This window comes from Drosophila eugracilis, unplaced genomic scaffold (genome assembly GCF_018153835.1).
Source record: "Drosophila eugracilis isolate 14026-0451.02 unplaced genomic scaffold, ASM1815383v1 contig_2159, whole genome shotgun sequence".
Taxonomy (NCBI): domain Eukaryota; kingdom Metazoa; phylum Arthropoda; class Insecta; order Diptera; family Drosophilidae; genus Drosophila; species Drosophila eugracilis.
In genome coordinates, this window is record NW_024573043.1 from 712,688 (window position 1) to 725,717 (window position 13,030).

Sequence of the window (13,030 nt, forward strand, 5' to 3'; positions counted from 1 at the left end):
CAGCTGGTTGAGTATATCTAAGAAATCATTTTCACTTTGACTTCATGTTGGATTTGAACAAAATTAATTCTGACTTTCATTAATAATTATTATTCTAGTTAAATGTTTAACTTAAAGTATACCATGTAGTTCTTGAACAATGAACTCACAAGGACAAGCCTTTCTGTTGCAAATGCTAGGGATTCAGAGTTCAAGATTATTTTGTGACATTCTCTCGAGTCTCCAATAAGTAGACCTCAAACTGAACACCTTTCGTGAGGCTATTAATTGCAGTCTTTAAACGTGCCCAGCATGAAGCCGCCCTCTCGCCCATTTCGGCCTCGCCAATTTCGCAGAAAGTTCTTGCGGCTTCTGCCGCAATTAATTGATACACATGGAAACAGGCCGCAAGTTGCGCTCGGCAAAGTCACTTGGCTGCCATGAGGGCCATGTAAAAAGTTTCTCCGGCGAGAAGTGTTTTCAATTTTGCGCCCCAAAGGAAGAAAATGAAAACTAATTGAGTAACAAACTTCCAACATGGCGTTTTGTGATTGGTGGCGTATACGTAATGAAACGACAAATAAGCAGAGACAACAAGAGCAAGAACTGCGGGAGGTCGAGCATTCGCAGTCTCCAGCCCAGTCTCAGTGGGTGGGTGCATGTGTGCGAAGTCTATAAATATCAGATGGAAAGTTTTCAACGAGATAAATTTAATTGGAGGCAATTTGTTGCAAAACATATGAGGGAAAAGTTGCCAAGAACACGAAAGAAGTATGAACTGCAATTGGCCGGCCAAACGCAAAAGGAAATGGAAGTGGGTAAAGGTATAGCAATGGGTATCCCGATATTGCTATCGGTTTCTGGTGCTCGCTTATTGCTTATTGAGCAAATTGGAATTGCCAGCGCACGCTGCGCAAAAAGTTTGAAGAGCGTTTTTAATTTGTATCAACAGCGGCCATAAGTTTCTCTCCATTAACTAACTTATCCTTGTGTTTTTTTCTCATACTCTTCCTGCAGAACTCTTGCTGACGGATCAGCAAGCGAGCAGCGTGCTGGGAGCCCTGGGGCTGTTGCGCCTCCTATTGCCGCAACTCATACGCGGCTACAGCGCCGATAGCCACGAGGATTCCGAGTCCTTGGCCGGCAAGAAACAGCAACAGCAGCAGACAACGACCTCCGACTGCCGGCAAATTATTGAAATTTATGATTATTGTTTGCACCTGCTGAGCACGCAGCACACCGCGAATCACGCCATCATAAATGCCACCCTGGAGGTCATCAACGGCATACTCCAGGCCCTGGACACCCCATCCGATGGCCAATGTAGCCAGAGTCTGGGCCAAAGTTTGCGCCAACTGTTGTGCAATCAACAACTGCAGCACAATGAGTATTTGCGGCGAAGGAAATCATTAAAGAATCAAATATTCCAATTGAAAAATTACGAAGTGGCGACAAGTCAACAGCAGCGCGAGGATGAGGATGACGATAAACTGGCGGTTGGGGCCAGTGCAATGCAAATGAAAAAGAATTCAAATGCAAAACTGCAGCAGGCGAAGTGTCAACAGCAGCAACATCAGCAGCAGCAGCGGCAGCAACAACAGCAACTCGAGGTTGACAACAGCTCGCTGGGAATTAATGCCGGGGAAGATGCCACGACCGAGGCTCCAAGTTCCGTCGCTGATGAAGGTATGGCAAATAAGGCAGAATGCAAGTCGAGATGGTTTGCGGGTTTGGGTGTGTGTTTGCGGGCAGTCATGTGGAAATGTGACATGCTGACAGAGGATCAGAGGTACTCGGGGGGCAGTAGGAAGGACGGGCTGACAGGCAAACGGGCAGACAGACGAACGGAACCAACAGACAGACCATGCCGAAATCAAGAAAATTGAGCAATTGCACAGGCTGATGGAGACACCCACACACAATGCACATATGAAAATTATTAGTGCATGCTTTTAGGCGGCGGCACATGCAGGAACGAGGTCAGGCCAAATTTGCATTTGCATTTGCCGCCAGCGGAATCCAGCACAAATATTTACACAAATTGTAAGGCTAACCCACACTCATGCCCACACTCATTCCCCTTTTTGTACTTTCCAGGGGGAAACGCAACGAAGCAGCGCTGCCACATTAGGAATGCCGCACGCAGCATCAGCGAATGCGTTGCCTCGGATGAGGACAGGCAGGGGCAAGGACACCAGCAGCGGCAGGGCGAGGATGACGATGGCATGGGGGATGGGGAGGAGGATGATGATGACGACATGGAGCTGCTGAGTGCCGAGTGTGATGACTTTACAACCCTGTCGCAACTAAATGAACAACAACAGACGCTGTCAGCGGCATTGCAATTGCCCGCAACAACAGCAGCAACAGCAACAGCAGCATCGCAGGACGATAAACTGATTGATGCTGATGCCGATGTCGGGGGGCTGCCTAAACCGCAGCATCAGTCATCTCTCCAGAATCTGCTCGCCGGCAGCGATGACAAATCCCAGCATTTGAGTGACATCGACAATGAATCTTTCAACAGCATCGATTTCGAAGCCGAAATCACAATTGCCGGCAGCAAAGAGCAGCAGCAGCAGCAACAACAGCAACAACAACATCCTCCGGCGGATGATTCGGTGGAATCCGGCGATGCAACAGCTATTGGCACATTCTTCAACAATCTGCTGTCGCATTCCAATGCAGGTAAGCCCGCCATAACTATGACTATTTCCCGTACAAATATTTCATTAGCAAAGTTCAAAGTCAGCGAAGCAAGTTCAAAACTATTTCCATTCGATGTTATTGCATTTCACGGTCTACCGCAGTCCCCACCAAATTCTATTTTCCTCACTCTTTTGATTTTTGTTTTCTCACGCCAAACAATTCCGCATTTATTTGCTATATTTGGGCGAAATTCGATGGCATTATTTGCATAATTGCGGCAGCATTGCAGACGTGACTCGCAGGCAACTCGTCCTCGATTGCCAATTGCACTTGCGATTTAATGAAGCGTAATTGTTGCCGCTGCATCTCGCAACTCTCCACGGCAGTCAAGCGCAGTAGGCAGTTCGTGCACAAGATTCGTCCTCTGAGGATGGGAATTACCATTTGTCCTTATAGCTAAACATTTTGATCTTAAAAGATCATTTAATTCATTTGAAAGACTGTCATTGAATTCATTTGAAAGATTTTAAATGCAAGATTTCCTTATCACAGTCTTATTCTTAATATTCCAATCTCAGAGGTTTAGTTTTTAGTTTTTTCCCGTGCACCTAAGATGCATCTTTTCGTTAGCTTTTGTCTTCTCAACTAACATGACTGCGAAGGCATGGGCGAACAAAGTTTTTTTAATGCTGTTTGCTGACATTTCATTGCGTATTGATTGCCCTGTCCTTGATATAATTTATTTTAATATTTAAATTGCTCGAATGCTCAACTTGCTGAAATCGACTCACAGTAACGAGCGCAAGCCAAGTGCATATAAGTGTGCCACACTTTTCCCCTGACCTATAAACGTAAAGGAGAAGAAGAAAGAGTGGCAGAGTGGCAGAGTGGCAGACATGATGCCAGACCCATGTCCTGTCGTTAGTTAGTGCGCGGGGGTGGAGGCTAGTAATAAACAAAGGAAATGTACTGCACTGAGCCGGAAGTACTAATTAAGCGAATGAGTTGTGGGCGGAGCAGAGTGGTACTGGAAAGGGAGGAATAAAGACAACTGCTTGGGCGGAGGAGCAGAAGGGGTGCGTATAAAAACCCACATCTACTTGACGTAAATGTTAGGCTTAAATCCGGCATTTCTTGTGCGCCAGTTTGTACATACATATGTATGTGTAAGTTTTGTGCGAGGGATGCGGATTAAGCTTGAAACATGGCAATGCATTTGCGCTGTGCGATGGCCCCAAAACTCTCCGCCTGCCAACCTCATTGCTGGTTTTCTTGTGCCGCCACTGCCACTTGGCCAAAGCATCACACTGCAAGTTGGCAACAAAGTGGTTAAGACAAATGGGTTACGTGATAAAATGCGGTTACTCAAATTGCATGTATGCAAGCTTACATGTTGTGTCACAGTATACGTGTGTGTTGTACAATGTGTGTGTTTTTGGCGGGGGTGTGCATGTGTGTAGAGTGTGTGTGTTGTGTGTACGGGTTTATTTAGCATTGCCAGGAACAGTCAGCCAAAACGAGAGGAGCCAGCCATCAGTTGCTGCACTTTGCCTGCTCCGCGTTTAGCTGTTTTTATTTTCGTCCTTTCCATCGCCTGCTGTTGCTGTTGTTGTTGTTGTTGTTATTCCTGAGCCGTATTAGTTGTTTTTGCTTTTGTGCACTTATGCGCTATCAGCCTTTTTGCGCTGCCTTGCTCGTCCGTCCGTCCGCGGTAGTTATTGCCGGTTGTTTGTTTTTTCTTTTTTTTATAAATATGTACATACTCGTATATCTGGGGCTTTATATATGGTGTATGGATATGTGTTGCCACAGCCACAGCCACAGCCGCTCGTCTTTATCTGCATCAGAGCCCCGACGATTAGTATACTCTGGCAAGGACTCCAGGGACAAACTCTTGTCACTTGATCTATTCATAGGAATTAAGTGTTTTCCTAAAAGTAATTAAGGGAAATTCATAACTTTTACATATTATTGGTATGTGATGGTAGGGTACTAAAAGTATTTAAAAAAAAATGTATATATATATTATCTTGTAAAACGAATGTTAACAAATTTATAGTTAAAACCTAGTAAGTATTTCAATAATTAAACATTTTTCAACAGGAAAAAATTGGGAATTAATTCCTTATAGTATCTCCGGCTAAGTTTAGACCCGACATCTTACCCTATTTTCATAAAAAATTTTTTACGACTGTTGGTCTTGCCTGTCCTTTGTTTTTCTCAGAACCTCTCGTTGCATCCACATATGTAACTTGAGCTGTAAAAAACATTTACATGTGTGCTGGCAAGGAGAGAGAGAGTTTGCCCGTCTGGAGGATGGTGGGGGCATAAAGTAGCAGCCATGAGACCCTCTCCCCGCGGTTTTCCCGACCAGAGCCCGCGTTTCCTACGCGGTTTTCATTGTCGCCTAGTTTGGGGTTTTGTTCCCTTCTTTGCTTATACGCTTCAAAGTTTTATTTGCCATTTTTGTGTGTTGTTCCTTTTTTTCCATTGCTGTTTGCATTTTCAACGTGATTTTATAATAAAAAAGAAAACACTCGACCGAAGTTGCGCGGAGCTGCTGTCGTTTTCACTTTTATGGAGGCGAAACTATTAAAGCATAAAATGGCAGCCAAACCTCCGGCACAACCCCAAACATAATTACTGGCGAGTGTATGAGCATGAAAGTTCCATAAAAACTGCATGCAGGGCTCCCTGATTTCGGGGCACTTTTATGAGCAACCAGCTTTCGCTAATTTGAGGGAATGCCAATGTAATTCAGATGGTAAAGCGGGTTCGGATTATAGGATTACTTGTTAATTTAAGGATGTAACTTAGCTTTTTAAATATTTTAAAATAGAGGACATCAAGATTAAATCTCAGACTAGCATTTGCTGGATACCAAATTCATATTTTATGAAAGATCGCAAAGGATCTGCTTTTGGTTATCTAATTTAGCTGCTACCCTAGACTTTTCGTTGGTTAAATTTAAAAGAAGTAAACTTTTTTGAATACTTGCAACCAATTTGTGGGACTACCACTACCAGTTCAAGGATAAACTAGTAAAACACTGATCAGCCTTCCTATGTACTCTTAGTTTATCTCCCCCGAACAATACATGCGAGCACTTGGACCATAAAGTGCTCTGCTGCTTCTGTTGGCCGCAGTCGTGGATTCGTGGTTGCTCTAATTTTTACAGCACTTGCATGCGGCCGGAACATCCATTAGAACAATAACAAAAAACAACAACTGGGAAAGCCACAACAAGTGCATCTAAAAGATGCAGCCATTTTTAACCCACTTAAGTGGTCAGTGGGGGGAAGCGAGTGGCTGCACTATACTCGTACTTTCCATGAAATTGAAGTTTTCAATTAATTTTCAATACAAGATGGAGAGCCGGCAAGTTTTTCCCGCGGCGGCAAGCTAATAGAACAACATAAAAAGTAGCTAAAGAAAATAGTTTTAGCGGTTTTACCCACACAGACACACACATACTTACATAGAAAACCACCACCCGGATCCTTGCATTTTCCTTTGGCCTCATGGCTCACAAAGTTTGCCACGATAGACGAATGTGCCGGGTAATTGGCCGTCTGGAGTGGCCGCAAATTAGCCAACGCCATTGCTGGCATTAGTGTCAAACCAAGTTATCTGCTAGACCTTCGACGGGGCGCACTAACTCGGGGCTTTTGTGCTTCCAGCTTCGGAGTCGGTCAGTAAGCTGTTTCGTCAATCAAGCGGCTCTAAATCCACGCCCTCCAAGTCGGCTCCCGCCGACAAATCGGATGCCATCTCGACGGCCTCGCTCACGCTTTCACTCAGCTCCTTGGCCAGCAGCAGCAACATGGAGCCGCCAGAACGCCAGCCCTCGATTGCGGAGACGCCCACGCCCGTGGAGGACTCTTGCTCTATCACCGCCTCCCACACGGCATCCACAGCCCTCATGATGGATGCCCCGGCCGTGGAAGTGGCAGCCTCTAAGCCCGAAACACCGCAGTTACGAAGCACGCCCAACGGTAAGTCGCTGGCTGTCGCACCTAGGAGACACTAATTAGAAGCTTTATCTCCGCAGCTAATCCCTTTCTAGTGGAGAACTCGCCGCTCCGGCAGACAGTTGTCGGTCGTGCCCTGATCACCGTGAAAATTGGCAGCATCATGGAGCAGTCTTTGGTGTACTACACAGCTCGTTTGGTGGCAGCTAGGTTCCTGCTCAGTGGACAGGCGGCGGGATTACAGTCGGATAGCATAAGCAGAGTTTCCATCAAGAGTCTATCCCTGGCTGTGATTTCCCAATGTGTCCGATTGGCACCAAGAGTTCTCCAACTCAGCCTGGAGATCAGCGATCAGGAACTGCAGCTGCTGGAGGAGGCCAACTCACAGGTTGTCAGTGGCGACAGTACTCAGGTGTCCAGTCCCCAGAGCAGCGACAATTCTCAGGTGGGTGGAGAGAAGCCTTCGATGGACAGTAGCCTTATTCAGCCGGAGCTGGAGGACAACCTGCTACTGCTGGACATCAAGGATGATCACTTTGGCCCCAGCACCTGTCCGGCTTACTTGCAACAGCCGACACCAACTCTAAGTCGCAGTGCAGATGCTTCGATTCTGTTACTTGGAGGCACTTCATCATCGCAGGCTATCAAGAAATCAGCAAACGAAGAGAAACTCTCAAAATCCGATATCATTGGCAGTTCATTTCAGCCCACGGTGGCAAGTGAGGATGTGCCTCCTTTGAGTCTGCCACCTCGTCCACCCGAAGCGCACAAAATCTACACGCAGCCGTGCAGGTGTGGTTGGATCAACGCCTGCCTCTGGGAATCTCTCAGCTAAAGGATGTCAGGCCATTTCTGATGTCTTGCTTTTCCATGACCACTGCGATCCCATCTTGCGAGGTGGAGTCCAGCAGGTTGTGGGCTACTTCTTACAATCCAGCGGAGCTGGTCTGATTCTGGAACTGCAGCGTAATCTCGGTCTGCAACACTTGCTGGCCATTTTGTTGAAGGTAAGTGCGTCGCTAATCCAGAACACGATATTCGCACAAAGCGTTTCGTAGCCACAGGCACTACGATGAAAGTTCCTTTAATGGGTACCTCCCATCCCACGGTACCCAGTTAATGGTAAGCCACATTACATGTATGCTAACCCGCTTTGTATATCTGGCGCTATATCTTTGTCATAGAACGCCCACTTGCAGTCCCTCTCCTATTCTCCGTGTTACTCCATTTTCTTCCCCTGCGTTTGCATAACGAATACGCCACGTAGAACGACGACTATTTGTTTTACCCTGCGAGAGGTATAGAGAATTTGGTTAGAAGGTTCGTTTTGGCTTAAAGCTTTATTATGCTGTGCACTTTTGGTTAGGAAAACCTTAATTGAGAAAATAGAATTTTAAGTTTTTTTCTTCCTAATACATAGGAATTGTAGAATTTTACTGGGAAATTCTTTATTCCGAGAGCATTCCATCTTCGCCTGTGCTGGATTATTATGTGTCAGTGGCGTAGTTCACCCACTTTTTTTCCCCACTGCACAAACATTCTATATCTATAAATATGTGCCCCCACCTTTTCGCTGTACTTTTTTCTATGTTAAACCATCAAGCTAACATATTTTAACACATGCAGGCAAACACACACGGACACGGACACGTGTCCATATCAATGGCTGCTGCCTTTTGAATATTTTCCAGCTCCGGCCACCAACTCGAGCCAGTTGCAGTTGGAGCTTAGCCGGCGGCATTTTGTGTGGTTGGTTGTTTTTCATTTGAAAATAAGAAAGAAAATTCTTATCGTCTTCGCAATGTGCAAGTGCAAATGCCCCTAAAGGGAACAGCGCGCATCCGTTGCCATCTTACTTTCTACCCTCCCAACTCACGCCCTACCCTTCCGGTATGCAGAATGTGCGCATAAGTTGCACATTGATTTCTGTCTGGGGATTGGCCGTGGCAGTAAGTTGGGGTTCCGATGCGGGGCTGGTTTCTTATTGAATTCAATAATTTAGTGGCCAGCACCGAACATTTAAATTGCTGCTGGCTGCTGGCCTCCCCAAAAGTGCAATTTGATTATGCAATGTTGTTGCACCGAGATGCACGCGAAGATGGGGAAGGATGGGAAGTGGGAATGTAAATGAGAATGAGAATGGGACGCAGAACGTGCTAGCTGAAAATCACATTAGATGCCTGCTACATAATGGCTGCAAATCCGTCTCAATGGCACTTGCCAGCATACCAAAATTGAAGCCAAAACGAGATAGAGCTTGGGATTGGGACTGGGTCTGGGGCTGGGGCTGGGACTGAAAAGCGGGAAGATCTTCCCTGGAGCAGGCCATCCCCGGGCCAAAGGCAAAGCAACTTTGATAACAATAGCCCTTTGGCCGGGTCTGCAGCTAGGAAAAGCTTGTTAGAGATTCGTTAAAAATGCACACACTCTCAGATGGATGCCCGGATGGTGGGCAGGAGAGGGAAATGGGGAAGGAAAGGATGCCTGAGAGCTGGCCACTGTGTGATTGTGGAAAACTTTTTGCTTGTGCAAACAATAAAACACAAATTCGCTTAGCCAACGTCTCGTTTTGGCCGTGGCCGTCTTATGCCTGTTCTTGAGATCCTGTATAAAGAAATTTAGCCGAAAAACTTTTTGCTCTCCCCCACTTATTGCAGGGCTTTGAGGATGAGATCCACACAGTGGTTATACAAGCGTTGAATGCATTCGATAAGATATTTCCGCATGTGGTGTCCAAATATTTGACAGAGCCGCCATGTCATTATCATGCTCATCAGCAGCAGCAGGAGCAGAAGGAGCAGCAGCAACAGCAGGACCAGAACCTGGAGCTAGAGCAGGACCTGCAACGACATTCAAGTGGACAACAAAAGCGTCCGGGCCAGGCGCAAACATTTGGCCAACAAACTTTTGCAAAGGACCAGGATAATGCCTTAAGCAGTCAACGGCAGCAACAAAGGCGCCCTAACGATGCCGGGACATGTGCCAAGTCCTCGGCCACTGATAATGATGAGCTACTGGCTGCTCTTTTGAATGATTTCCAATTGCAATCGACTGGCATGCAGCAGCAGCAGCAGCAACAGCAGGACCAAAGGAGTAGCAGCCACGGTTGGCCAACTACTGGCCAGTTGGGTAATGAGACCGATCTCGATCCCAAACTGGAACCTTACTGTGTGTTTGCCATCTCACCCAAATTGCTCTTGAGCAAACTCCGGCTCTGCCATCACAATAAATATTGGCTGGTCCAGAATAAATACGCCGAAGTTATTTCGAATTTAAATTACGTGCTGCTGCGGTCGTACTACGCAAATTTTCGTTGTGGCATCGACAACAAAAACAGCGGCGCCAAGGAGCAGGACTCGAAGCGGCCGCCGAAGGATGGTCGTAGTAATGCCTGCTGCGATTCTGGACGGGATGCGGATGGAGAGGGCGAGGACATTGTCTGCACTTATGAGGTAAGCAGCTAAATCGTCTTATTACAGTCGGGCCCGCTGGCAGTCCACAATCCACCGCCGCTGCCGCTGCTCGCCAGCTTGTTTATTGTGCAGATTATTTTACGAGTGTGTTTTCGCCCAACTCTACGGAGCATCCAAGGCAATTCGAGTGCCGGGGTGCTCCTCTGACAACTCTTATTGAACATTTGTGCACTCAAGTGTGTGGCCGGGCTCTTTGTGCATTCTGCAGGAGACTGTGGAGCGCATCCTGCCGCATGCCGCATGCCGAATGCCGAATACCGAATGACGTACTAACGGACCGACTGACATCCTTACGAACTCACTGACTGACTGGCTGACAGGCGAAGCTCAGAGCTTCGGGGTTTTTGTGGCGCTCGCACATATATTTGTTTATTTATTATTTTGACAAAGCTAAGCAATTTACTAAATGGCACTGAGAGGGAAAACGTACATCAGCTCGAGAGTCGGCAAACAATTGAGCCAAAAGACGATTGACGGATCAAACTGAATACCAAGAAAATGTAATAGCATGAAAAGAGCTTAACTGGTGTGCCTATTCTGCCATCTATTGATGGTGCCTAGAATTTCGTATTCCAGTCGTAGTTGCAATTATGGTTGACTGTGTTTTCCCAAAGTTCAAAACTTGGAATCACGAATTTTTTGATGGCGGTTCACTTAGAAAAATTGCAACTATAAATTATAAATTGAGGGTTTAAAGGCAGATCATAAGATTTAAGGTTTGCTAAATCACGAAAAATACATTCTTTGGTGATTCCAACTTATCTTTATAAAAGGTAAAGATTAGTTTTAGATTCAATGACAGTTAAATATTCTTCAGTGTTGCACCTTTCGGGACAAATCGACTAGGCAAACCGCATCTGCACGGGCATTCGAAACTGCCAAACTGCATAATGAAAACTTGGCTCACTTTTTGATTTACAACGTGCCGTCAACTGACTCAAAAACACTTTGCTCCCCTTGCAGGCACAGTTTCTGGCTGAACTTTTACATCTGCTCGGCGACGATGATGCGCGGGTGCGGGAGCACGCCGCCTGCTGTCTTTGCCGCTTTATAATGCAAACGGCGCGCCAGGATCCGTCTTCTGAGAAGGATGAAGTCGTAGGAAGAGGAGGTGGAGGCAGCGAAATCGAAGGCAATGGAAATGGCAACGTCAACGTGGAAACTCAACAAACTAATTTCAATTTGCTGTGGGATTTTTTCGACTATCGCATATTTGGCAGCATGTCCGTGACGTTGCGTAATTTATTCCGGGCCAGTTCGACGATTGTGCCGCCTCTGGCTGAGTTGGATGCAATGGCCACCGCCGTCTCAGCCTGTCCGGACTCTGGCAGCTCCTCAGTATCGGCATCTGCCTCATCCGGATCCATAGCGACAGTCTCTGCGGCGTCGGCCTACTTCGAAGCAAGTTACGGCATCGGAATCGCCGAGGGGCATGTTTTTGCTCTGGCAACGGCATCGCAACGTCAAATCGCGCAGGAGGAAAAAGTTTTGGCCAAAGTTTTGTATCGCTTGACAAATAAATTGATGACGCTGAATGATAAAAATGTGCAGGTAAATATTTGTGTTTGCCAATCGAACTGAACCAAATCGAATAGCATCGATCTGGTAGACCAGACCAGACCAAACCACACCGAAACACATCCCGTCTCATCCTGTTTTCCCTTTACAGTTTGGCATAATTTACGCGTTGCGCCTCCTGCTGAGGCACTTCAATTTCGTGGACTATCAACAGGCCTGGCTGGAATTCAATTTCGTTGAAATTTGCATTAGCTATGCCTACTACAACAATGCAACAGCTGCGGACCTCAGCTGCCAGAACGATTTGATTGATGTGATGGGCAAATTAATGGCAGGTGAGTGGGCGCCCAGATCGGTGAAGGGGTTACTCGGTTATTTCCTTGCTGGTCCAAGCCACAGCCATGCCCATTTTAACAGAAATTCACATTCATATACCGCATTAATTCATGGCTGGCTGGCGTGGCTGATGATTTCTCTTGCTCGCTCGAATGCCTTCCCGATATTTCCGATATTTATTGGATTTATTCGAATGGGCCAGGGACGATGGTCGATGGTCGATGCTTTGTGGCTCGTTTGGCTAATTTAATTTAAATGGAATTACAAAAACAGTAATTTTTAGTCTCAGACTGCATATTTAATTGCATTATGCTGTAATGAATGCTGTGGCAACGTTTGCATAAATCATTTTAATTAATTGTTTGTCATTAAATAGATTTGCATAAATATTTTCATGCTGCGGTGTAAGTGACTGGGCGCAGTCTATTTTTTTAGCTGTTATTATTATTTTTAAATTTAATCAAGAAAAACGGGAAATTAGCATAAATGGTTTTAAATTTCCGTTGTACTAAAAGTATATTTAGCTACCAAAAAATATTACAACTAAAAAAGGGGCTATAACAGTTCCTAGATTGGTCGAATATAAAATACACTTTTAGGAATTTCATTACATGAATTAATTATTCAATTGATGAGGCAAATAATGTTCCCACAGGCTTGTGACAGGCAGCTTTATAGCCGCTGTAATAGACTTTTGTTCCAATAGTGAAAATAGGCGACAATTTAAATCACAAAACAAAAACTTCCGACTGGCTCACATTTTCCCACACTGCAGTAGCTGAGCGTTTTTAATTTAATAATTTGTGAACAGCATCATTAACAAAGTGCATCTAAAAAATACCAGCAACTGTGGCAACATCAACAACAGTAATGCAGATAGTGCACTAATAAACATTTCAATTCAATTTACGAAATGTTTACAGCACACAACAGCAACAGCAACAAAAAACAGCAAACAGAAAACCAAACTTCAACTCAATTTCATTAGTGCATTTCACAACCGCCAAACCCATCCACCGTTCAGCAGATCGGTCGACGTGCATTAGGATGCTATATATTTTAGGGACATTAAGGGATGAAGGGTGGGTGGTGCAGGCTCTATAT

General features: G+C 45.6%; 1 protein-coding gene across 1 annotated transcript in view; it reads left to right on the plus strand.

Moving 5' to 3' along the window:
* LOC108116020 overlaps positions 1 to 13,030 on the plus strand; it is a 38,799-nt gene that overhangs the window by 3,234 nt on the left and 22,535 nt on the right. Inside the window, 8 exon segments of the mRNA XM_017227707.2 lie at positions 997 to 1,665; positions 2,077 to 2,667; positions 6,309 to 6,623; positions 6,680 to 7,356; positions 7,358 to 7,606; positions 9,257 to 10,051; positions 11,036 to 11,623; positions 11,742 to 11,925. Of these exon segments, the coding sequence (XP_017083196.2) occupies positions 997 to 1,665; positions 2,077 to 2,667; positions 6,309 to 6,623; positions 6,680 to 7,356; positions 7,358 to 7,606; positions 9,257 to 10,051; positions 11,036 to 11,623; positions 11,742 to 11,925 (4,068 nt within the window).